We start from the raw sequence: 24,951 nt of genomic DNA on the forward strand, positions 1-24,951 counted from the left end.
ATCAGTGAAAATTCATATATTTAGGACTCCTATGCCCAGCAAGGATGAACAGAAACATCCAACCACATACAGGGCCCCGACTGGCAGCATCCATATCCAAGAGGGGCCTGAGACTACAGGCTTCAGAGAGGGGCTACCACGCTGTTGTGAGGGATCGGCCTGTGGGTAGGTGCCCTTTAAGGGTGCGGAACGCGTGCGAGGAGGAGAAGGAGAAGTTGGAGGCAGAAAGCATTAGTCAGAATAAAGAAGTTAACTGATAACATGTTTGTGTCCTCCTTTCCAGGCCTTGTGTAAGGCCCTGGATTCCTAACACGCCTCACAGCACAAGACAAACAGGAGAGGAGGGGAGGAGAGGGTACTGCTAGACCTCACCCTGCTGAAGGCTAGAGAAAGCTTCTAACAAAGCACACCAAGTCATTCCATTTCAGAATCGGAAATACCAATGTATACCTTAAAACACAATCCTCAATCAGAGAAACAAATTAATTCCCAACCCTTCAGCAAGCAAACTGTTCTTTCCATGCGTCTTTCTCCTGTGCCCTGAAAAAGACTGATCACAATGATTTAAAGCAGCCCTGTAAGTTCTCCCACTGCCACTTGTAGCATTCAACACACATAAGCCTCTTTAGTTCACACTCAGTTTAAATGAAAGCAGCAGCATCTAGGCCTAGGGGTTAATTTCTTAGCGTATCTGTTGGGTATCATTCTAAGTGAGAATGTGGTGAGAGGATGTCTGAGCATCCACCGGCTATATTGCATATATGTAAAAGAGATGGAAGCCAGATGACACTGCTTTCCTGATTCATGCAAACAAATTCTACATGCAATGCTGATTGGATAAGTATTAGTTTAGTGTACATTATGTTTTTAAATAAAGAACAGAGAGATTTGAGCACATGGACACCTTTGTTTTGATCACTTTCCTGGTGAAAAGGATGTTAGTTTGGGGATTTTAAAGCATTTTATGGCATTATTTAGCCCTTTGTTAAAAAGGAGTGTATATATCAAACTTGGATTTTCTTGATTGGGAAATAAAAATGAAATCCAGAACTACTTGTTTTATAACCAAGATAGCAGGGTTTGATAGATATAGCTGCAAATTGAAATATTCAACTTGTGGTATTTTCGGTTAAGGAATCCAAATGTTGAGCTACTTTTCTTGAGGGGTGTGGGGTGAAGGGGTGCCAAACAGCCGGGTGGGTGTAGGTCCCATCCGAATAAAGAAATTCAATACCCTAAATAAATGTTTTTAAACTAAATAATTCACAATCCACTGCATGTTAGAATAGTTAAAGGAAGCAGTAACCATCGGAAAATAGTTAACAAATATAGTGCCTAGTTAACTATTAAATGGCATCATAATCCCTAGCACGCCAATGCACTGTGCACCCCCTAACTCTTTCAAGGGAACTGCCGCCCACCCTTTCCCAGACCAGAAGCAGATCCGATGAAATCGTGTAAAACAGAAGCATCCTGTGTTTCTCTGCTCAACAGGCGGAGTAGACTGCTCCTTCTCACCTAAAACTTTCCTAGGAAATAAATTGCAAATATTCTTTAAGTAGGAGGCAAAAAACTGTCAGTTTATTAAAATTGCCCACTGCATAATTCAAACTATGCAAATGGCAGGAGTGTAGATTCATTGACATATAGCATGTGTCGCTTTACAAATACAAGATAACCCAATGTATAAAATAAACATTCTCCAAGCATAAAAGAGGTCTTCACGCAACCAAATGGGAAGCTACAAAAAATCTTCAGGAGGCGCATGGATAACACCACTGGGTGCTTCTTTCCCAATCATTTGACGCTACACTTTCTTTTATATATATATATATATATATATATATATATATATATATATATATATATATATATATATATATATATTTATTTAGATTTTTTTACAGTGGAAGAGTAACTATATATATATATATATATATATATATTTATTTTGATTTTTTTACAGTGGAAGAGTAACTATATATATATATATATATATATATTGATATATATTGATTTTTTTACAGTGGAAGAGTAACTACATTTGTTTTTATTATTTGTAACAGTGAGCATCGTACATATGCAACGAGAAATCAACAATAGAGAACAATGAGCTTTCTCACGCACGCTTTTCCCTCCGCCCCACTCAGCAACTTATCATGGACTTCTTGATGTGACTTTCACAGCTCTCGAGGTTTATCCCCAAGTCTGTGCCTGTTACCAGGCAGCTTTCAGTTGAGATGCAGTCAATTGTACTTCGATGTATTTTACGATGCATTCAGAGTTTCTCCACTCTCATAGAATGACTTTGACCGCTCATTGATCCCGCTACTATTTGCCTCAGTGATCGTTTTGGATATGCCCGATGTGTGCACTGCCATGTCTCATTGTCCTTCAACAAAACCTGAACCCCAAACCTTCTCCCTCCCCTCCCGACCTCTATTAGTAACATCCCTATCCCGCTCTGCCCTCCACACCCTCCCCCCCATCCCAAGTACTGCCCCACCCTTTTTCTCCCCATGGTTCCCGTCAGCCGTTTTATACCAGTGTAAACCAGGACCCCTCCTCTTTCAATGCTTCCAGCATTTCTTTCTCGTCACCTAAGCCTGCCATCCTGTGCGCACTAGGGTGGTCTCAGATCTTGTGTGGATGCCAACTCATTTAGTAGCTGACCCCAGTTGATTACTAGTGCATTATCCCCTCCTGGGTTCCGATGTTGGTTTAGGTACTCTACTTCTGCCAGCCCCCTTCGACGTACCTCGTGCAGCCACAGTTGTATTGACGGGCCAGTCCCCTTTTCCACTCCATCACTATCCTTCTTTTGGCTAGTATGAAGAGGAATCTAGCAATCCTGTTTTGGTTTTTATGCCTCTTTGCTCTTGGTAAGAGACCCCACAAGCTGTCAGGGGTATTGACCCACGTTTGAGTCATTAAGCTGCAACAGTTGGTGCTGTGGGCTTAGAAAATGCAAGATGGCCGAAAAGCCCACGTTGCGCCAGAATCCAGGAGAACCGCGCAGTTTTGCGCACACCAAAATGGTCGCCTAACCTGCCACCCACCAGTGCGAGCGTGATGGACCAGAAGCGCCATGGGTAAAAGGTGGTGCCCAAGGAAAACAGCAGTGCCGGTGGCTCAAAAAGCGCTTTGAAATCACCTTTGTTTCTCTGAAATGCAAGCTAAAAATGCCTATTTTAAACATCGCAAGATATTCAAAAATCTCACTGAACACCAGCAGACATTTGGCAGAATGTAGTCTTGTGTGCATACAAAATCTGGGAAAAGAAAGAGCCTAAAATAATGTTCATAATGAAACTGGCTGAGCTGTGGATCTCAGCAGCCAAAGTTAAATTGGACTAAAAGACACTAAAATCTAAATGTTTAAAATAAATGAGTGACCTGTGTCACATAGTTTGCAACTGTTAAATGTCCTAGTTTTGAACTTAGAATCAGCATTATAGCTGCATGTGTAAAAATTGTAAATTTATTTGGATGAAGAAAAACTGGGAACAAAAGTGACATTTAGCTGAAGCCTGGCTTAAAGAGATTGAATTCTGCCTGGCAACTACCCCTGACAGGAGTTGAAACTTGCTCAGCCACTCTTCCCAAGCCTGGCTGCATTCTGCTGCCCCCACCAAAAGGAGATGACACCTCCCTGATTGGATTAGGGGAGGAGCAGCTGGGGCCTCAGGAAACTGAACAATGAGCCTTCCTTGGCTCAGGCAAATGTTAAATTAGGGGGGGTCGTAAATGGCTTCCTCTTGAGAGAAACGGGGAGGGGCAGTGCCTCTGTGAGCAACTTGATTTGGAGGAAGTGGACAAACCAGAAATTCCACCATGTGCTTTGGGAAACCACACCCTCTGGGCCAGGGCATAATTTTTAAAAAAGATGGATAATTCATAGTACGGACTTGTCAAAATTATATAATTAATACCATTATTCTTGTGATTTTTCTGTGCACATTTTAAGAGGTGTTAGAACTCTGTACCATGTTCTGAGGCAAAACCCCATGAATTATGGAGATTGCAGACACGGGGTTCACGCTAGAAAAATGAAAATTTACTGGAATATGTGTAGAAAGGCGGTGTACATCTGTGTCATTTTTGGTAAAAATCCAATATTGGTAAACCAACCAAAAAGCGCAAAATGTTGTCATTTCTTAATCCAAGCTCTTAGAAACATCAGAGTTGGAACAGAAACTACCTTATGTGATATATGATGTGTATATGTAATGTCAACCACTTGTGTATCTGGGAAATGTGTTTAGTTATGAAAATGATTTTCTAAGGTAAAAGCAAAGGGGAGTGTTCTTTCTGTATGCCATAAAGATGACACCTGATGACTCACTGCTCCCTTCTCAAATCAGGTCAAAGAGAAATCCTTGACATATCAAATCATGAGTGGGGTGGGCACAGAAAGTTAGCATCCACACCCATTTTCAAAAGACATAAAAAGAGCCACTGGAAGCCAGACAGGGACATTCATTTCCCAACCTTCAACTGAATTCCTGCGCAGCACTCTGACGGAGAACTCCAGAATCCAGAATTCCAGAGATCCAGAACTTCACTCCAGAACTTAAAGCAGAGAGGCCTGGACCACCAGCTAAATCCTTTTTCAGCAGGCCTTCAGAATCCAGCAATCCAACCAAACTATTCTACAGCCGGGCGAGCTGTTGGATTCTTTGCCAAGAACTTTTTCCAGAACCGGTAGCAGACCCAGAAAGCAGTGCTGTATCCAGAGACCAGACCAGATCGCTGTGAGCAGAACCAGAGATCCAGACCAGACCAGCCGAGCAGAGCTGACCCAGATAGCTGTGACTTCAGAACCAACCGCCTGGATTCCAGTCCCAACCTGACCAGACCCTGACGGCCTATTTCAAATTCATAGTGTGAGTACCCAGCTAGAACTGTGCAGAACCAACCTCTTAGTTTAAAATAATCTGATTCAAAACATTTAACCTGTCCAAAACTGCATCATAGAATCGTGTGTCCCTTCTCCGATTTTAAACCTGTAAAAGTGTAATTTGCCATTTTGAATCATTATTTCATTTCTGACAAACCACCTTCATAAAATCGTCCCTATCTCTTGGTTTAAAATAATCTAATTCAAACTATTTTAACCTATTGAGAACTGCATCCTAGAAATCTTGTGTTCCTTCTGTGATCTCAAACCTGAAAACTGTCATCTGTCATTCTGAGCTTGACTTTTCTTTTGAGAATCTACCTTCACGAAATTGTCCGTATCTCCGGAACCGTTTGTCCTAGGAACGAAATTCTATTCATTATACTTTTTCCGTAATCGCGCTCGACACACTCTGAAAAAGTGCTGCGATTTGCGATTTGGCTCAAATTTCTTCACTTGTCAAAATAGCAGCTTCTTGCTTTCCTTTGCTGAAATTCGTTTGCAACCTGACAATCATTCATAGAGCATTGCTAAAGTGATCCTGAACTAATTTAAAGTAGCTATCACCCACCCTGAATCTCTTGTAGGGAATTAAAATCATTTTTAGCATATTTTCGCCTTCTTTGCAAACCACATTTAAAGTATTTTGCCTGTGTTTTAAAATCATCCCTCTGATCTAAGCTTGCTAGGGGGGAACTGAATTCGGATTGTACTGCGATTGTATTCCTGAAGACTGTGTGTTACTTTCATCTCCTTACATTGCATAGGGGGGGGAGTGAATTGTCACAGAAAATGTAATCATATTCTGTACTGCCTTTTATTCATCTTTGCATCTCCTTGAAACCATAAAGCATTCCCAGCTACCTTGTTCTTTCCATACCAACTCTTAAGTAATAAAATAAGTGTGCTAGTGTAAGATTAGCCATTGTTGATCAACATCATATTGTTAAGTGTGATATCAAATATTAATTTATTATAAAAGTGTGATATATATCTGTTTAATTTTTTGAATAAACCTTTTTAATTTGCAAAACAAACCTACTTCTTGGGTCAGGGGGATTCTAAGAGAGGGGCGTTATACAAGGGTTCATCATCCAGATTATAACTTGTCATAAAAATATATAAATAAGGGCTTCCCTTGAGCAATCCCAGACAAGGCACTGACTTAGTGGGAATGCTTGATTGGAGTCATTAACAAAGCACACCTCACGAGAGCATTCATAACTTCCTCCCAGCATAGCATTCCCTCTGTGTACCACCTCCTCCCAGTATTTCGCCACCACTGAGCAGCTGGAGACCATGTATCAGAAGCCAGCATGGGCTTCTCCACATTGCGTGCAGGCATGTGGTGCCATGTGGTTGATTGCATGTATCCTTTCCGGTATTAGATATACTCTGTGTAAATCGTAGAACTGTGGTAGCTGGAACCTCACGTTCCTAGATACTTTTACCTGCTCCCACATCCTGGTCCACTGCTCTTCTGGAAAAGATACCCCACTGTCCCTTTCCCATTCATCCTTGACTGCTAGTTCACTCTTTTGCCTTGCTGCCTGTAACGCGCTGTACATTCTTGACACTCTGCACCTGCCCTCGCCTAGTCCCAGTAGCGTTTGCATCACCGGGTGTTCCTCCGGTTCTTCTGGGATACAGGCCCATATTGCTGCCATTCGTTTGATCATCTTGGTGTATGTGAGAAAGTGACCTTTCGGTATTTGGTACGCTGGTCTCCAGTCCTCAAACGTTTGCAGTTTTCCATCCCTGAATAGGTCCCCCACTGTGGTGCATTGCTTGTCTATCAACACCCTGAGGCCCACACTGAGTAGCGCCTCTCCCGGAAGAGCCTTGCCGTATAGTTGTGTAGCCTGCATCTTCTTCAGCGTATTTGTCCACACTGCCCAGACTGTTCTGTAGACCACTGTATCCCCCCTCTCCCATATAGGCCACCCCCATAGTAGTTCTATACCCTGTCTTTCTGGTTGCAGCCCCCCTAGTAGCCCCACCAACTACCCACCTGGCCCCGTCCGCCATTGTGCTGTTGCATGCAGTTGTGCCACTCAAAGTATAGCTCGAAGTCCGGCATGTTGAGACCACCTCTCTCTCTCTTGTGGCACAATGTCCGCATGGCCACTCTGGTGCGCGCTGTGTGCCATAATAGCTCCCCCAGTATTTTATCCAGCATCTTAAAAAAGACCTTCTTCACTATGTATGATATATTCGAGAAGTAATATAAATGACGTGGGAGGACCACCATTTTGCACAGTGCAATTCTCACCATTAGGGATAGTGGCAGTTTCTTCCAGAATTTCATTGCGTCCCCTATCCGTGAGAGAGCCCTCCCAGTATTATGGACAAAGGTGTCCTCCATCTCATGGTAGATTTGGCTGCCCAGGTATTTGAAAGATTCCCATTCCCAGCTGAGCTCCCCACATACATTCCCCTCCTCCCTCCTATCCTTCAGACTAGTGGGAAGACCAGTGATTTCTCTTTATTTACCTGGAACCACAAGAGTTTGCGGAAGTTACTTAACACTTCCAGGACCACTGGGATGTTTTCCAGCGGGTTCTCTATACATAGTAGCACATCATCAGTGTATAGCGATATGTTGTGCATCCCCCCGCCTGCCTGTATGCCCATTTCTGCGTTATAGGACCGAAAGTATCTTGCCAACGGTTCTGGCGCTAGGGCAAATATGATGGGAGAGACCGGGCAACCCTGGCATGTGCCTCTTTCCAGACACATGCAAACACAGGGGTACATTCACAATGCGCAAATGTCAAGCAATATTGATGCTGCGAAGGTTGCAGGTATTTTGATGCATTTCAAATGAGTTTATTGTTGTCAGCCTGATACGTGTTTCGAGCTCGTGCTCTTCATCTGAGGCTTTGATGCTTGACAATTTCTGGATCTGTCGATTGGTATTGTGGGTGGTACCCCGTGCTCATCTATTTCATGTCTCTATAGTTGCCTCGCAATTGTGGAATGGAAAGATCTAGCCTTTCGGCGTAATGAACCGGTTGACAACAGAGACATGGAATAGATGAGCACGGTGTACCACCACTCTGATGAAGAGCACAAGCTCGAAACACGCGTCAGGCTGACAACAATAAACTCATTTGAAATACATTAAAATACCTGCGACCTTCGCAGCATCAATATTGCTTGACATTTGGGCAGTGTGAATGTACCCCTGTGTTTTCATATGTAATTGACTGTGGTGTATTGAGCAGTATACCCACAACTACATTCACCTGCAGAGTTTTGTTCATCTTACACATCCCACAACTTTCAGGCAGTTTACAGTGTTTGTATTAGCGCTTGGTTTTCTAGTCTTCTCTGCTCTGTCTCTCTTTCCAGACACCAATTTTTTGAGACCCATCCCCCTGTTTTGACCATGGCCGTAGGGGTGTTATATAATAGTTGCAACCATTTTAGCATCAACGGCCACATGCTTCCAACACCTTGAATAACCATAGCCATTCCAGAGAATCAAAGGCCTTGACCGCATCAACCGCCAGCCGGGCTAATTCTCTCTGTGAATGTTTGAACAGGTCCATGAAATGGTTTACCCAGCATAGGTTCATCCCTGTGTCTCGACCCCTCACAAATCCACACTGGTCTGGATGTATCAGACCCGGCGCCACTCCTGCCAGCCTGTTTGCTATCACTTTCCAAAGGATCTTTGTGTCTATGTTCAATAAGGCCTATATGAGGTGCACTGTTGTGCCCTCCCCCCTTTTTTAACAGAACTGTGATTACTGCTTCCCTCATTGATTCAGGTAGTGATCCCTTCCTAAGTAACGGACTAGAATATCCACGAACATCCTGTAAAACTCCACGAGAAGCCATCACTGCCCGGTGCTTTATTAGCTTGCATTGACCTAATTGCCCCCAGTATCTCCCCCTCCTCTATGGGCTTAACTAGGTCCTCCCAGTCCTCCTCCCCTAACCTGGGCATGTCCACCAGTTCTAGTCTGAGGGTTCCTGATCCGAATACGTCCTTTCCGACCGATATTGTTGCTCGTAGTATCTCTGAAATACCCCATTTATCTCCTGTTGTGTTTTCACCAGCCCTCCCTCTGGGTCCCATATTTGTGTGAATGCTCCCCCTAGTGTTTCCCGCTTTATTAACCAGGCTAGCAGCTGCCCGTCTTAGCGCCCTCTCCATGGGTTTTGGTCGTGTATGATCCCTTATCAAATTGTTCCAGTGAATTCAGGGCTCCCCTGTGTAGGGTGAATTTTTCTGCCAGAGCTTCACCCACCTGACAACCCCCTTCCTGATCAACCTCCAATTGCCTTATTTCACACTCTAGACGTTTAATGGTGTCGTCCAGGGATTTCTTAACACCCACTGTTTGGGACATGCATACCACTCTCAACGTCGCCTTGAATGCCTCACATTGCACTCCCACATCCTTCACAGACCCTTCATTAACCTCAAAATATGACGCAATTGCTTCCCTCAGGGTCTGTGAATTAGCTATGTCTCCCAGTAACCCCTGCCTCATGGGCCATAGCTTTGTGCCTAGTTGGTTGTTTGTGCCCTTCAGGTCGGCGACTAGCAGCGAGTGATCAGATATAGTCCGGTCTAGATATCTTGGTGTCGTCTGCTTCAAATGTAGCCGGCTTTGCGTGACACCTGCAGGATCGTGTCCCTATCTCGAAAGTTCAATAGCTTGGCGATTATCGCCCTGGGTTGGCTTCCAGGGGGTGGTGGTCTGCCCGGTACCCAGTGTGCCCTTTCTATTGTGAAAGGTTTTGATAGGCCTTTTGGGTGCAGGGTCTCTAGGATTAGCTTTTCCACATACAGTTCTGCGCTGGGTCCCTCCCGGCCCTCCGGAAACCCCACCAGATGGATATTATTTCAACGTGAGCGACGGTCAGAGTCCTCCGCACTAATTTCCAGCCCTTGCGTTGCTCCAAAAAGCTCTCGCACCTGATTTTGAAGCGTGGTTAGGTCGTCCTCCACCACACTCACTCGTCGTTCCACCTCAGTCACTCTGTCGGTGGTGTTACGCAGGTCGGCTTGCAGCAGAGACACATCTGTCCCAACCTCCTGTATCTTCCCTTCTAGCAATGTGTGGGAGTCTTGGATGGCCGCCATCAGTTCTTCCATAGTGATCTTCTCGCTCCTCTCCGCCTCCAGTCCTGCGGTGCCACCTTCTGTGGCCTGGTTCTTAGGCGACTTCTGTTTGGGGGCTGCAAAGTGATCAATCTTTTGCTGGCGTTTCACCATCATGATGGTGCTGGGGGGCCCATATTGGCCCTGAAAGGAGAGCTGGTCGCTGTGTTCATTGCGTGCTTGTGGGGGTGTGGCGCCCTGTTTCGAGTGTATTTCCCTTGCCGCCGTCTGTGGCGTGCGGCCCTCCACACTTTCCTGCGCGATCTGGGGAGCACCCCTGTGGCCCAAGTCAGGCTATGAACTCTGTGGACTCTCCCTCCCTTCAGTTCAAAACCTCTCTTCTAGGCCCTCAAGGGGATCCCCCTAGTCCCTGGTTGATTTTTGTTATGCTCCTCGACCACCTTCCTCTTTTCTCTGTGGTGGCTCGTCCCTCTTGGTGTCACCGGGTGCTTGCTTCTCTTGGTTCAGTGTAGGGCAGGCTACTGCCTCCCTCTGTACGAGTTCTCTTTATTTATTCTATTCACCAGATAGCAATGAGCCCGTTATCAGCCAGTGTGGGCACTCTTCCAGGCCTGTCTTGCACGTCTGCCTTGCAGTGTTCTACCACTTCCCTGCCCCTCGACAGTTTGGGCCGTTGCGGCTCCGCTGGGCCAACTCCCCTGCTGTTCCTCACCTTGTTGCCGGGGCTTGTCCCGCCCATCTCTGCCACAGTCCTTGGGCTCCAGCTGGGCTCCATGCCATTTCTCCCGGAGTCTGTGATTTACATCCCCAGGTGCCCCTTCTCTACGATGTCGTCCTCCTGTCACAGCTCCAGGGGGAGGAAGGGCGCCACTCCGGCGCAGTCCCCCCTATTCTCCTGCTGCCGCACTGCCTTGGTATGCCTGCTCCAGGTGGCGTAACCCTGTTTATCTGCATCACTGGTCACTTGTGGTGTGGAGCGCCTCTCTCTTCCATACGCAGGGAACCGCGCATCTTGTCTATCACCGGTGGTGGGCTGCTGTGTTGATTGCCTGGGTGTCCCGCTTTAGGATCCTCACCACGGTGCCGTAGTGCTCGCCTGATGCAGACCGCCTGCCCTGGTCCTCTGTGTTCCGATTATGGCGCTCTTCCCCGGCTGCCTCTCCGGTCCTTTGCTTTCCTGTCCCCCCACAAGTGAGAGAGGAGGGGGGCGTGGGGAACTGGAGCCTTGGGGCAATCCCCTGCCATGCCGGTCCTTTCGTTATGCAGTTCTCTGCCCAAATCAATGTGTTCGCTCGGGCTGGCCACAGATGCCTCCCGTCAGGCTCACCGGCTCCTCTCCTCAGTGGCAGCGGCCATCTTGCTGCCCTCACTGCGATCTTCCTTATTGTGACTCAGATAGGATGGCTCCTGTATTTGTAAGAGCACAGTCAGTGCCCGAGGTGCTCCGGTTCACCTTCGCATCCAATTCCGTCTTCAGGGTGAATTATTGCAGGATATTTAACGGATGGCCCTGTAGCTTGGAGCAGGAGCTCCGGAGTTTCACCGCCTCATCCGTTGCTTGCAGGCCATGCCGACGCTGCACTTTCTAATGAATACGTCCATTAGACTTGCGAAGCTAATGCATTGCTACATCTCTGCAGAATATTTCCACTTAGTCCAATAAAAAGGCATACAAACCGACATTTTATGTGATTAACAAATTGCTCAAAGACAATTCATGCATGCCATTTACTATATTCTGGTAACCCAAATGTAATCCTATTTTTTATCGCTAAAGCTGTGACACCCTGAAAATGAGCCTACAATAACTTGACTTCCTGCACAGGCCGACCTTGTGAACATTCCTCCTATCTCAAGACTAGATGACATTGCTACATAAGGCTTCCCTTAAGACTTAACTAATACATTTTAAAGAGAACAGACAGGCTCTAACTGGCCTATAGGGCAAGAGACCGAACCAAAAACACAAAATGCTGGTGTGGGCCAGTTTTTTGGGTCAAAGTGGGACAGTTTTTGTTGCCAATTGGGGACAGTATGAGGAGTTCATTCACTCTGCGGCTAGTGGTTTTGACAAGTGTGGCAGAATAAATATTCTTTAAAATGCACAATTTGCCACACTTTATCAAAATACTCTCCATTGGTTACTATTCAAACAGTGTCACAAAAGGAATGAATAGCCTTTTGCAACTGTGGGCCACTTTTTCCATTGGTGTCCGAAACAATTGTATGGTCCAGTCCGACCCCGAGTACAGAACATTTCAGACTGCATCATGCTGCACCGAAAAAGAGCATGTACTGAAACATAACCAATAAGTCTGACAAATGTTGATGAAAAATTAAGGTTTTAAGAGCTCTTCTGAATTCATTGAGATTTGTTTCAGTTCTAAGTGTTACCAGGAGTTTGTTCCAGAGTCTGTAACCATAGACCGAGAAAATGCTTCCACCTGCTGAGTTTAATTTAAATCTTGGAGGAGTAAGTAGCGCTACGGTGGAAGCTTGCACACTAGAATAACTGTACTGGAAGGCACCAGCCAATGTATGCAGTATGCATTCATTACACCCAAAAGTTCCCAAATTCCTTTAAAAAAACAACATAATACCTACCCGACAGGCTACTCTGAACCACCCAACAAGAGGACATAGACTGGTGGGCTAACTATTGTATGCTAAAAATTGGATTATTGGAATTCACTTTTATATTTGACAGATATTTTGGGAGATCAGCAAAAAGGGTCTGCAAAATAACTGTTCTGAATCTTCCTTTTCATGCTCATGTCACTCCTGCTTTGAGGCAATTACATTGGCTGCCTTTTTTAGCAGGGATTTTGTGTACAATTCTTACCCTGATACGCAAATGCATTTATGGCATGACCCCACTTTATCTTCCAATTGGATTGCCTTGAGATTCCTCAGTTTGACTCTGTCTGGCTTCCACCCTAACGCTACTTACTCTTCCAAGATTTAAATAAACTCAGCAGGTGGAAGTAGTTTCTTGGTCTATGGTTCCATGCTCTGGAATCTCGTTAACTCTTAGGACTGAAACCATATCACTGAAATAAGAAGAGTGCTTAAAACCATATTTGTCAGACTAATTGAGTGGTTATGTTTCAGTACATGCTCCTTCTCTGCTCATTTGAGCTCTTTTGCCCTCGGTTTCAGAACTTATAAATAATCACTAAGATAACATGATTTCATTTTCAGGACACACATTAAATGACTTCAGGAGATCTAGAAGTTAGTGCAAGTCCAAAATCCAGGGCAGTATACCATTTTCCAAACTGCCTCTGAAGGCCCCAAAGGCTGTTGAAAGGGGAATTTTCTAATATGGTTTCACTCTAGTATTGATGGCAACTGCAAACTGATAAATGTCTTGTCTGCTGATGTGTTCAGGATTGCCATTAACTCCAAAGTGGGAGGGGTGCTAGCTCTGTTGAATGTATCTTAGACCAACTTTGGAGGACAGTGAGTTTTTCAAACCTGTCTTCGGTACAATATAGAAAATAGGACTCAGACAAACTGACCATGCAGTAGATCTCGTGAAGGTGTGCGTCGACCTCCACGTAGCAGCCCTGCAGATGTCGAGCAGGGGCACACCAGACATGAACGCCGTGGTAGCAGCGATCGCTCTGGTCGAATGGGCTCTCGGACGGCTGGGCAGCGGTCGGTTTGCCAACCGGTGACAGTGCATGATGCAGCCGGAGAGCCATCTGGAAATGGAAGCCTTCGAGAGAGCCTTCCCTTGATTCACATGTCCAAAGTTTACAAACAGCTGTGATGTCTTCCGAAAACTCTTCGTGCGGTCCACGTAGAACTTCAGCGCTCTAGCTACGTCCAGCGAGTGCAGAGTGCTCTCAGCCGGCGACGAAGGCGACAGGAAGAAAACTGGCAACACCAAGGGTTCGTTGAGGTGGAAGTCCGACGGCACCTTGGGCATGAAGGAGGGGTGCGTCCTCAGTACCACCCTCGTGTCATGAAAAGTCAAGTATGGTGGCTTGCAAGATAGGGCCTGGATCTCTCCCACTCGTCGTGCGGAGGTGATGGCCACGAGAAATGCTGTCTTCCACGACAGAAACTTCAACGGCGCCGAATGCATAGGCTCAAATGGGGCCCCATGAGCCTGGTCAGCACCACGTTGAGCTCCCACGCCGGGGCAGTGGCCTTCACCGGCGGCGGACGATCGGGACAATCCTTTCATAAATTTCTTCACCAGCCGATGAGACCACAAGGACGCCCGTCCTGCAGTTCTGGTGTATCGTGAGATGGCGGCTAGATGTATCTTGATGGAAGCGTGAGCTAGTCCAGCCTTGGCCAATGACAGTAGGTACGGCAATACTTGATGGGCCGTAATCCACAGAGGGTTAATCTTCTGTGCACGGCACCAGACAGAGAACCTCTTCCATTTATGTCCGTAGCACTTGAGAGTTGAGGACGCCCTGGCCTTTGCAAGAACCTCTCTGCAGTCGGCTGGGATGTCGTACCCTCCAAACTCTAGTGCTGCAGGAGCCAGGCCTGCAAGTTCAGTGACTGGGTTGTGATGAAGAATGGCGCCTCCTTCTCTGGAGAGAAGATCCGCGTCCATCAGCAGCTTGACTGGTGTCGACGCTGACAAGTCCAGAAGGTCTGGGAACCAGATCTGTCTCAGCCTCGCCGGTGCGACGAGGATCATCCTGCACCGGGACCTCTTGAGCTGGTTGATGAGCCGCAACGGCAACAGAGGGAATGCATAAAGAAATAGGCCGTCCCAGGGGAACGAGAAAGCATCGCCCATGCTCCTCGGTTGGGGGAACCTGCTGGCGAACCTCCGGCACTTGGAGTTCGTCGCCGTTGCGAAGAGATCGATCTGGGGTTCACCCCATCGTCGGAAGAGTCGATCCACTTGATCCTGGCGTAGTTCCCACTCGTGGCACGAGCGCAGCTCTCTGCTGAGTGAGTCGGCGATGGTGTTTTTTACTCCTGTCAGATGAAAAGGCACCAGAAACATCCCTTGGGCGACGCCCAATGCCACAGATCCTGGGCCGGGGACTGGTTCCGCCCTGCTTCCGGATGTAGAACATCGTGGTGGTGTCGGTGAAGATCCTCACCACCTTGCCCTTGAGGGACGGAAGAAAAGACCCGGCCCAGAACACTGCGCGGAGCTCCAAGATGTTGATGTGGAGTGGCTTCTCTTCCGGGAGCCAAAGGCCTCTCGCGTGAAGATCTCCGGAGTGCGCTCCCCAACCCTCCAGGGAGGCATCCGTCGTCACCGTCACCTGGTGAGCTGGGGTCTGAAAGTCCGTGCCCGCCGACAGATGAGAGCGGGTACCCCACCACCGGATCGCCTGACGGAACGTCTCGCTGAGTGGGATCCTGTCCTCGAAGATGCCCGTCGAGTGGATCCAGCGGGCGTCGAGGAACTCTTGTAAGGGGCACATCCGAAGTCTGCAAAGGCGCACCAGATAAATGCAGGAGGACATCATCCCGAGGAGGGACTTGATAGATCACGTCCGTGGCCAGCAGACGCTGCACCTTGCCCTGGTCCTGGTCCTTTCCTCCGACGGCGAGGCCAGCCGCGCCACTGTGTCGAGCTTGGCTCCCAGAAACAGGGCGACTTGCGACGGGACCAGGTGGGATTTTGGAAAGTTGATGGAGAACCCCAGGACCGTGAGCAGCTGGACGGTCTTCGCAGTGTGCTCCACGGCGAGCTCCCTTGTCCTTGCTCGGATGAGCCAGTCGTCCAGGTAGGGGTAGACGTGGATCCCCTGCAGGCGCAGCCGCGCCGCCACCGGTACGAGGCACTTGGTAAACACCCTGGGTGCACACTTCAATCCGGACGGGAGATCCTTGAACTGGTAGTGCCGCCCTTGGACCACGAACCTGAGGAACTTTCGGTGTCTTTTTAGAATGGGGATGTGGAAGTACGCATCCTCCAAGTCCAACGACGACAGGAAATCGCCCTCCTCCACCTGTCCCAGCACGTGCTGGAGGGTGACCATCCGGAACTTCTGTGGCTTGATGTACTTGTTCAGTCGTCGCAGGTCCAGGATGGGACGCCATCCTCCTGTCTTCTTCTTTACGAGGAAGTACCTTGAGTAAACCCGGAGCCCCGAAGCTTCTTTGGGACGAGCTCGATGGCACCTTTCTTGAGCATCGCCCTTACTTCCAACAGTAGTTGAGGGACGTGATTTTCCTTCCTGGCCACGGGTGGAACGCGGGGGCACTTCTTCTGGAACTCGAGGGCGTGCCCTTGGGCCAGGGCGTCCCCTTGTCTGCCTCCGGAGCTCCGAAAGGACGGCCGTCGTCGTTGGAGCACTCCCAGTGCCCGGGCAGTCTCTGTGTCCGTCTTGATGGCCTGAAGGGACTCATCAACCACCTTCCCAAACAGGTTGTTCCCGTCGAAGGGCATGTCCAAAACTTTGGTTTGTACGTCCTGGCGGAAATCCGTCGCCTTGAGCCATCCTCGTCGTCTCAGGCAAACGCAGTTGCCCAATTGTCGGAAACCGGTGTCGGCGATGTCCGTTGACACCGTGATGGCGTGGTCCGAAGCAATCTCACCTTCCTGAAAGATTTCAAGGGGCTCAGCCCTTTTGGCTTCTGGAAGGAAGTCCAATAGAGGGGCGATATTGAACCACAACTCCCTGTCGTAGCGGGCTACGATAGCCAGGGCGTTGGCCGCCTTGATGGTCGTCGCTGCGGATGAGATGACCCGTCGTCCCATCGCGTCCAGCTTCCTGCCCTCGCTGTCTGAAGTTGATGCCGAGGCCGATGCCCCCCCAGCTTTCTCCTTTGCCGCCGCTGAGATGACCGAATCCGGGGTAGGTTGTGCCTGAATGCACAAGGGGGCAGCGTCAGGGACGCGGTACTTCTTCTCGTACCGGTCCCTCTTTGCAGGAGCCGTGGCAGGGTTCTTGAGGAGGGAGAGCCCCTCATCCCAGATGTCATCAAGAAGTGGTACGGCGAGGACCGTCTTCCTTTTAGCCACGCGCCGTTGGTAAAGGAACCCTTCCTTCTTCTCTTCGGGGCAGAGCTGGAAGAGCTCGGATGCCCTGGAAATCATGGGATGGAAGGATCCAATCTCGTCGGGCGGGGACGCCCGAGCAGGGGGCGACGGGGGACACGTCCCGTCGTCGGCTCCGTCGTCATCTGTACCTGTCGTAGCCGTGTCCGTGCCCGTATTATCCCCGTGGGTAGTTGACCGGGGGAAGGCAGAGCAGGCTGCAGAGGTAGAAGAGGTGGCGGAGGATGCGTCGTCCTCTTCTTATGCAGTGGACTTTCCGAAGGTCCCGGCTCCGGTTCCCCCGTCGGGTCTGGCTCAGGTATCTCCGTCGGGGGGAGGGGCAACCTTGTCCTTATCTCCGAGCATAAGGACTGAATTGCTGACAAAATGGCCGCCGAAGTGTCCTACGGCACCGGAAACGACGGGCGTGAGGGCTCTTCAGGAACCTCGTCAGCGCCACCGTCGCTCTCGTCGTCGCCCTCGTCGGGATCCCTCCCGATGGGCTGGGCTTCCTCCATGACTTCGATGAGCTCTTGTTCAGAGGCCGTGTCGTATCCACGATGGCCACCTGCCCCTCCCACTCTTTTTCCAACGGGGACTTCGTGGGGGTCTTCTCGATGGGCCTGAAAGACGACTCCCTCCGCGGTGGCAGGGAGACTCTGGATCCTGAGGTCGCCTCCACTGGCGTAGCCTCCACAGGCTGAGCCAGGGCCGCTGCGACATCCTCAATCGAGGTCTTAGCAGGGTGAATTAAGGCTGTTGTCACTTTCTGCACGCCTGGGGCCTTCACCTTGGGGGGAGGGTCCGAGACTCGAACCCCTCTGCCGGAATCTTCCGAGATCGACCAGGGCCTCTCCAGAAGCTTCGCCGGGTTCTCGCAATTCCTCTTACCCAAGCCAGAGCGTTGGCTCGTGGTTGATGGCGCTGGGGAGGATGCGCCGTGCCTGGCAGCCAAGGAGCCAGACCGTTCAGCGCTCCCGGCGCCCGCGGACTCGCAGTGATTGGCCTTTTGTTGGGCCCCTGTCGCCGGGGCGCCCTCACAGGACTTAGAAGACCGCTCGGACGACTTCTTCTTCTTCTCGCCTGACGGACTCTTCCCTTCCAGCCAGTTGGCGAGACGGAGGTGGCGATCCTTCATGGTCCGCTCCGACATCCAGGGCAGGTCCTGAACAGCTTCCCGGGCCTCGAGCTTCCTTTCTCCTGGGCCATGTCCGGGGTAGGCCTCGGAACTTCTGGAATCCTCCAAAAGCATAACTCGACGAAATCTTCACCCTTAAGGGGCGTAGAAACTCCGAAACGGGTCCCCGTTGATCGGATGTAGAAACGGTGGAGCTTGAGGCTCTATTTAACCGTAAAATGAGAAAAATCTCCTGAAAAAAGCGCAAAACGCAGCAAAAGCTCGAGAACTACAGCACGAGGACTCCCAACACTTGAACGTGCGGTAAAAATCAGAGGATGGCTGCCAGAGGCGGGGCTTATGGAGAGGGCAGTCATTGGCTGGGGGCAGTATGACCCAGAGACCAGTGATTGGTTACTACTAAGAAAGACAGATCAGAAACGAAACTGATACTGATATATACCGAGGATTCCCGGCCTGACGACGGGGAATATTCATGAGCATGTGAATCCATGCCAGACCCCATGCTGGAGAACATTAGAACATATGCTGTGGGAGTGTGTACGAGTAAATGGTTTTTGGAAGAAGATATGTAAAATATTTGACAATGCACTAGGACAAGCTCTACACTATTTATTTAAATTTATAAAGCGCAACTAAGGCCCAAGGGTGTCTAGGCGCTACGTGAGCGAGAGAAGGCAGGCTCAGAGTGTTCATGTAACAAGTGCTCTAGCAGGGAGGGAGAAACAGATTAAACAAGTGCGTCTTCAGGGCTCTATTGAAAGGAAGACAGTCGACCACAGTTCTTAAGCCAAGTGGGAGGGCATTCCAAAGGCTGGGCGCCAGCACTCAAAAGGACCGGCCACTGAAGCGTTTCAGGCGGAATTTGGGGATAATGAGAAGCTGATGAGCGTCTGAACTTAAATTTCTTGTTGGCCAATATCTTTGCAGTTTGTTGAAACTATGATTTTAAAACCCAGATTCTAGGGAATGAGGAACTCTTGGGGGATTTCAGTACTCCCCCCCCCCCCAAATAAATGGCTGTTTAGGGGGGCATCAGTTGCAAAGAAATTGATATTAAGAGGTTGGCAGTCGAGGATACCTCCAGAAGTGGAGGGATGGACAGAAGAAATGTTGAAATTGGGAGAGATGGAAAGAGTCATCCATGGTCGAGAAAAAAAGCAATCATAATTGAGAGAAAACGTGTGGGAAATTCCTGGATATGTATTAGCCTCCCTTTACAAATTGTAATGTGGGTAGGGGGAGGGGGTGTGAAAGGGTAAGGGAAATGAAGGTTGTAATATTTGAGTTGTTGTTTGGGAATGGTTCATTAGTTCATGGATTGGAACATGTACTTGATATTGTGATTATGTATCAAATAAATGAAATGATGATTTTGTTGTATGTTTAAGAAAATGAAAATAAAATATTTAAAAAAAATAGTTTGATGCTATTGAGACTTAGTACTGGCCTGCTTTTAAGAACGTTGCAATTACAGTTTTAAATTTTATTTATCAGTACAAATGTGATATCAGTTCCTGCGACTTTGTTGTATATTTAAATTCTGAATGTTAAAATCTTTTAAGGCACACGCCGAAATAAAGATTGGATGATGATGATGATGATTTAGGCTTTGCCTGTATTGCTTTGCACTGATCACAATTAATCCAACGCAGCCATCACATTTTGCCAAAGTCGTTGGCGAACTTAGCTTGCACTTTAGTAATTTAAACATGTCATGTATATTTTATTTAAACAATTAAATGAACAACTGATCCAAGTGAAATACAACTGCTTTGCTTTCTTTCACACTATCAGTTTTACCATTTACGGAGACCCTATGCTTCTTTGCACACAGTTTTTTAAATGGTAATTTCAAAAAGCCTAGAGTTGTAGAGAGCACATGCAAAAGACCTTTTAGGAAAAAAACAAGTATGTTTGCCCTTTCCCATTCTCGGTAGGTGTCATGATGCCTACCCCCGGAGCACCAGGCCAGGCCCAGCACCCCCGGGAGCAGGCATCATGCCCCCGGGTAAAAGCCCAGCGCCCCTTATAGGGGCTCTTTGGACTCTGTCCTGGCGCCTTTGGCGCCAGGCTCATGTTGGACATCAGTCCTGGCGCCATAGGCGCCAGGCTCATAAAGGAAAGTGTTTGGTGCACTTACCTGATGCAGACCATGCTGCATACTCACCTGATGCAGACCATGCTGCATGAAGACCCAAGCCAAATGAGGTTTAGGAGGGACTATTTTACTGAAGGGACTATTTTGTTACTTGGGTGGGGCTGTCGAAGAATACTTACCTGGGACTTCTTCCAAGACTATTTAAGCCACGCCCGGACAGCCACACGTGCTTCGCGTTGTTCTGCATCCCAGCAGCTGAACGCTCACTGTGTCTGCTCCTGCACCTGGACTCCAGCCACGCCCGCCTCAAACCTGGAACACCTATAAGGAAAGAAGAGAAGAGAAAGGTGAAAACCAAGAACTTATTCAAACTTCTTACCTGCATCCGGAATCTTCACGCCAGCATTCTTGAAGAAAGACTTCCATTTAAAAGCATTGCGTTGCTCGCTGCAGCGCCGCGCTTCACTCACCTGTCCTCGAGACATCTCCCGGCTCCATCGCGGCTGTCAGCACCGGTCGCCACATCTCTGCACCTAGGGGAGAGAAGAAGAGACAAAAGGTGAGCAGAGGGAACACAGGAGGAAAGCTGAATTTTCAGACAAAATACTTACCGGCTTTTCTTGGTGAACCATTCCACATTTCGGGTCGGCGCCGCTTCGTTGGCAGGTACCGCACCCCGGCCCCTATGGGGAAAGGACAAAAGACATTACTGGGGAATTATAAAGACATTTAGAGGGGTCGCCATCATCACTAACTCACCTGATTTTACCATCGGCATTTAACCCCTCAACGCATCGCCTTCATTCTGCACCTGAAATAAAGGACAGATCACAGGTTAGGAAGACAACATAAAAGAGGCTCACACTTGAACCTTTGAATCTTCATACTTACGGCGTATCGCTCCGAAAAGTCAAGTGGATTTTGCCAGCGCCATTCTGAAAACCAGTGAAGTAACTGGACGAACGCGCGCCCCTGCACCAGAAGCAGGATGGAGAGTTCATCCTTCCAAACCATAAGGTGAGCTTAAACCGGGGGTTTTGGAGGAAGTCAGAGAAGAACGAAGGGGGAAAGGGGGGAGCAAGCACACTATTCTGCAGACAGTTAATCCCCTTTCTCATCTGCAGAAGGATATTCCTACGGGCCAGACAAGCAAGATTTGGGGGTCCTGTTCAATCGGTGGTCCGAGTTCTGCGCATCACGCTTGAAGAGGCCACAGCAACCCAGACTAGACCAGCGCCTCCGTGGGAGCCAGGTGAGCGTTACAGTAGGCCTCAACTACAGACCCTCTTGGCGAACGCAAATAGAAGGTACGCAACTGTAATGCACTTCTGATTATTGCCATATTTTCTCCAAAATTTCACAAAAGGATATGCCATGGCCTACTTGTCTTTACTAAAGGCGAGCAATAAGGAGGTACTGATTACTCAGGCTGGAGGGAAATTAAATAAGAGTTATACACCATTGGATTACTCCCCAAATACATTAGAGTGTTTCATTATTCAAAACCTTTGATTCTTGAAGGAACCAATAGTGACCCTAAAGATTAGCCTTGCAAAGGTGAAATTCAATATCATTTCCATACAGTAACTAATTAAATGCATTAATTATAGAAAAGTTCCATACCTGGTTCATTCAAAGCTTGAGCCGGATCTTTTAAAAGTGCTGCATATTTGTGTAGAAGATTCACCATTACCTCCACAAGGCCCACTTCCCTGAATACATCCTTGAAGATTAGGTCATGACGGGTGAACTTGAGCAATGTTTTCATGGCTGCAATGCTGCATGGGTATGAGGCGTTGCCTTTCAGGAGGATGCTGACGCTGATCAGCTCCTTGCATGGGATGTAGTTCAAGCTGAAAACGACAAACTCCAGCATCTCAAAATATTTGGTTTGAACTTCGGGTAGCTTGGAGATCTTCTCTGCAAACTGGGATAATGTGTGCTGCGGCTCCAGGATGAAGTAGTTTGCACCGTCCGCAATATAAATGTTTGTGATGGCATCAAGGATGACCTGTGCAAGGTAACTTGTGTTGGCCTTCAGAAATGTGTTCTGGAGGACAGCAAATGCTTGGATATTTTTTATGCTGTGACCTATAATTATGGGAAGGAAAACAGATTAATGTCACTTCAAGAGTTAAGAAACACATGTATCTCACTGCAGCCTACCAGATCTCAATTCATAGGTTTGTCTTTCATGCACTTATAACTGTTTAGAATTTTTACTAAAGCTTTGGGTGCATAGACTTCAGTTGAAATCACTTGGTCAGTATCTCTAGACCTCACTAATGAAAGGATGTACCCTGAGCAGTTAATACAAATTATACATGGATGATGTCTCTTTCTGTACACCTGCACCAGAACAGGCTTTATCAAATATGTATCCTGCTGCCAGGAATTTGGCAAGCTCTGTGGAAATAAACTGAAGAAGAATAAAACTATTCTTAAATCATCCAATCTAAATGTTAACTCTAAATATGTTCACACAAGTTACAAATCTTTACTTCGTCTAATCAAAATTTGTTGTTGGGATGGTCATGTGTAATTATGAATCATCATTTAGTAGAAAACTGATAACTTAAGAACTGGTCAAAACATCCTCTATCTGTTAGGTCAAACCAACTTAATTCAGTTTTCTATCTTAAAAGTCCTTCCAATACATTTTTCAAACATTTCACATTTTAATGTATAGCCTTTTTTTTTTTAAAACAAACACTTAATCAGATTGTCTGGGAAGTCAAATAAAATGTAAAAAAATCAGTAGTAATTTTTTTTTAAAAATGCCAACATTCTGTTAATTTATAACGCCTTCTATAACACTTTGATATCGTAAAATGACTCAAATCAACCCAGTACCTTGATGCATCAACTTTCTCGAAAACTGTCCCAATTTAAGTTTCTGAGAGTCTTGGACATGTTGTGCCAATATTATGCATCTTAATTCATCTATAGTTATATATGCAATCTTAAGTTTGTACAAAGTCCTCTGTACACTATCAACATTTCCTGCTAATGAAGAGAGGGTCCTGCAGATGCCCCTCCTCACCCCCAGATTCATGTCAAGACGAAGAGCCAGAAATGCTCCCAGCCACCCATCTTATTTTGGACGAATCCCAAGTGCACCAATGATCGACAAGTACACTGAAAGGTATCCTCTCAGACATCCATTCAGACTGAATAGAATGCAAGTCTTTACCTGTGTAGGAGAAGAACCAGAGATCATGGACAGAGAAACCTATATGGACAGTCTCGACTGAGCATCAAGAAGCCACGATGCCGACATCATTAGTGACACCACGACAAAGCAGCTTTAGACATGAAGCACATTCAAAGTCCTGCACCACATCACACAAACACACTCGTATACAGAAGAACTTGCTGTCAATGCTTTTATTATTTTCGCATAAGCCAAATGCAGTAACGCAGAAACCGCAAGGCACAAGAGATCCTGAGCAAGCTTGCAGAAGCTTAATGCGAACAACCCTATGGGACTACATGAAACCTGGTAGGACCCAGTGTAACTAATGTATACAGTACCTAGGATAACATGAACATGTAGAAACCACATTAAACGTCTATGGAAAGTTAAAGAAGGCCCAAGAGCCACAGGACCGGAGACGAGGCTGCATGGAGCATGAAGCAGACTCACGGCCAAGGTCAGAGATGCATAGATAAATTTCAATCAGGGGACCAGCTGCAGAGAAACAGAATAAATCCTCATAATCGCAAGCTGAAGAGCTTGGTTTTGTGGTCCCTAAACACGTGGTACAGCCAGATGAAACAATGGACATTCACCCATAGTGGGAAAGCAAGTCAGATGCAGACTGCAACAAGTGTTGCAACGTGAAGAGCACATTCTCATAGGCAAAGGTGGTACACACAAGTTACAATGCAGACACAATCATTTCACATCACCTTAAAGCGGTGCACAGAGAGCTGAGAACCGATTCCAATCCCAGGCCTGGGGAAATCAGCTATAGCCAATCACAGAATAGAAACCCTGGGGTGGATGTCAAGGGGCATGAACCAATATTAAGCCCACTACTCTGCAACAATGTAATGGATAGTTTCTTGGGGATGGGACAGGCCAGTCACCTGACATGCAAGGACCAGTAGAATAATTCCTATAGGGTCCCCTAAAGGTAGTAATATTCTCAAATCCCAATCCCTCATGCTGATAGGTTTTTTGGGGAAGGGCCCAAGTGATGACGACAGTCGCACAAAACTATGCTGCACGCCATGAAGAGCTGAGATGTACCAGAGAATTCCTGTTTTCTTGCATTGATCCCTGTTGGTTTTATTTGCAATAAACCGTAGTACTACTTGCCGTTGGCTGAGTCCTCTGTTTGTTCTGGGGAAGTTGTTGGGCCCTCGAAGTTGGCAGACCCCCAGCCATACTCTGGCATACCCTTGAGTCCCTCCCAACACTATGTCATGGCGTATTCACTTGCACACCAAGTATTTCTAAGGTAGATAACTCATTGAATTGAAATTCAGTATATTGCTACATCTTAGGCCATGAGAGAAAATGTCCAATAAAGGGCCAATTCATTATGATCTTCCAAAATTTTAGAATATTTAGTTAAACCTTTGTTACATTGTAACTCCCCTTTAGTAATTTCCCAATCCCTGTTCTTCAGTAATTTCTTGCTTAGCGAAGGCCTGAACCATGGAGTTTCCCATAATGTCAACTTTCGCAAATCCGAATTCTGCACATAACGTTTGTATATGTAACGATATTAGTTTTTCAAGACCATTTCCC

The 24,951-nt window shown here is 47.3% G+C and overlaps 1 protein-coding gene across 5 annotated transcripts in view; it reads right to left on the reverse strand.

Annotated features, from left to right (window-relative positions):
* The window catches only part of WDFY3 (WD repeat and FYVE domain containing 3), a 2,538,776-nt gene that overhangs the window by 1,942,178 nt on the left and 571,647 nt on the right, over positions 1-24,951 (reverse strand). For all 5 annotated transcript variants that reach the window (XM_069630405.1, XM_069630406.1, XM_069630403.1 and 2 more), the window contains one exon: positions 21,816-22,283. In XM_069630405.1, the coding sequence (XP_069486506.1) occupies positions 21,816-22,283 (468 nt within the window). The remainder of the gene's footprint in view (positions 1-21,815; positions 22,284-24,951) is intronic.

The sequence above is a fragment of the Ambystoma mexicanum genome, chromosome 6q, assembly GCF_040938575.1.
Source record: "Ambystoma mexicanum isolate Mex_15411 chromosome 6q, UKY_AmexF1_1, whole genome shotgun sequence".
Classification (NCBI taxonomy): Eukaryota; Metazoa; Chordata; class Amphibia; order Caudata; family Ambystomatidae; genus Ambystoma; species Ambystoma mexicanum.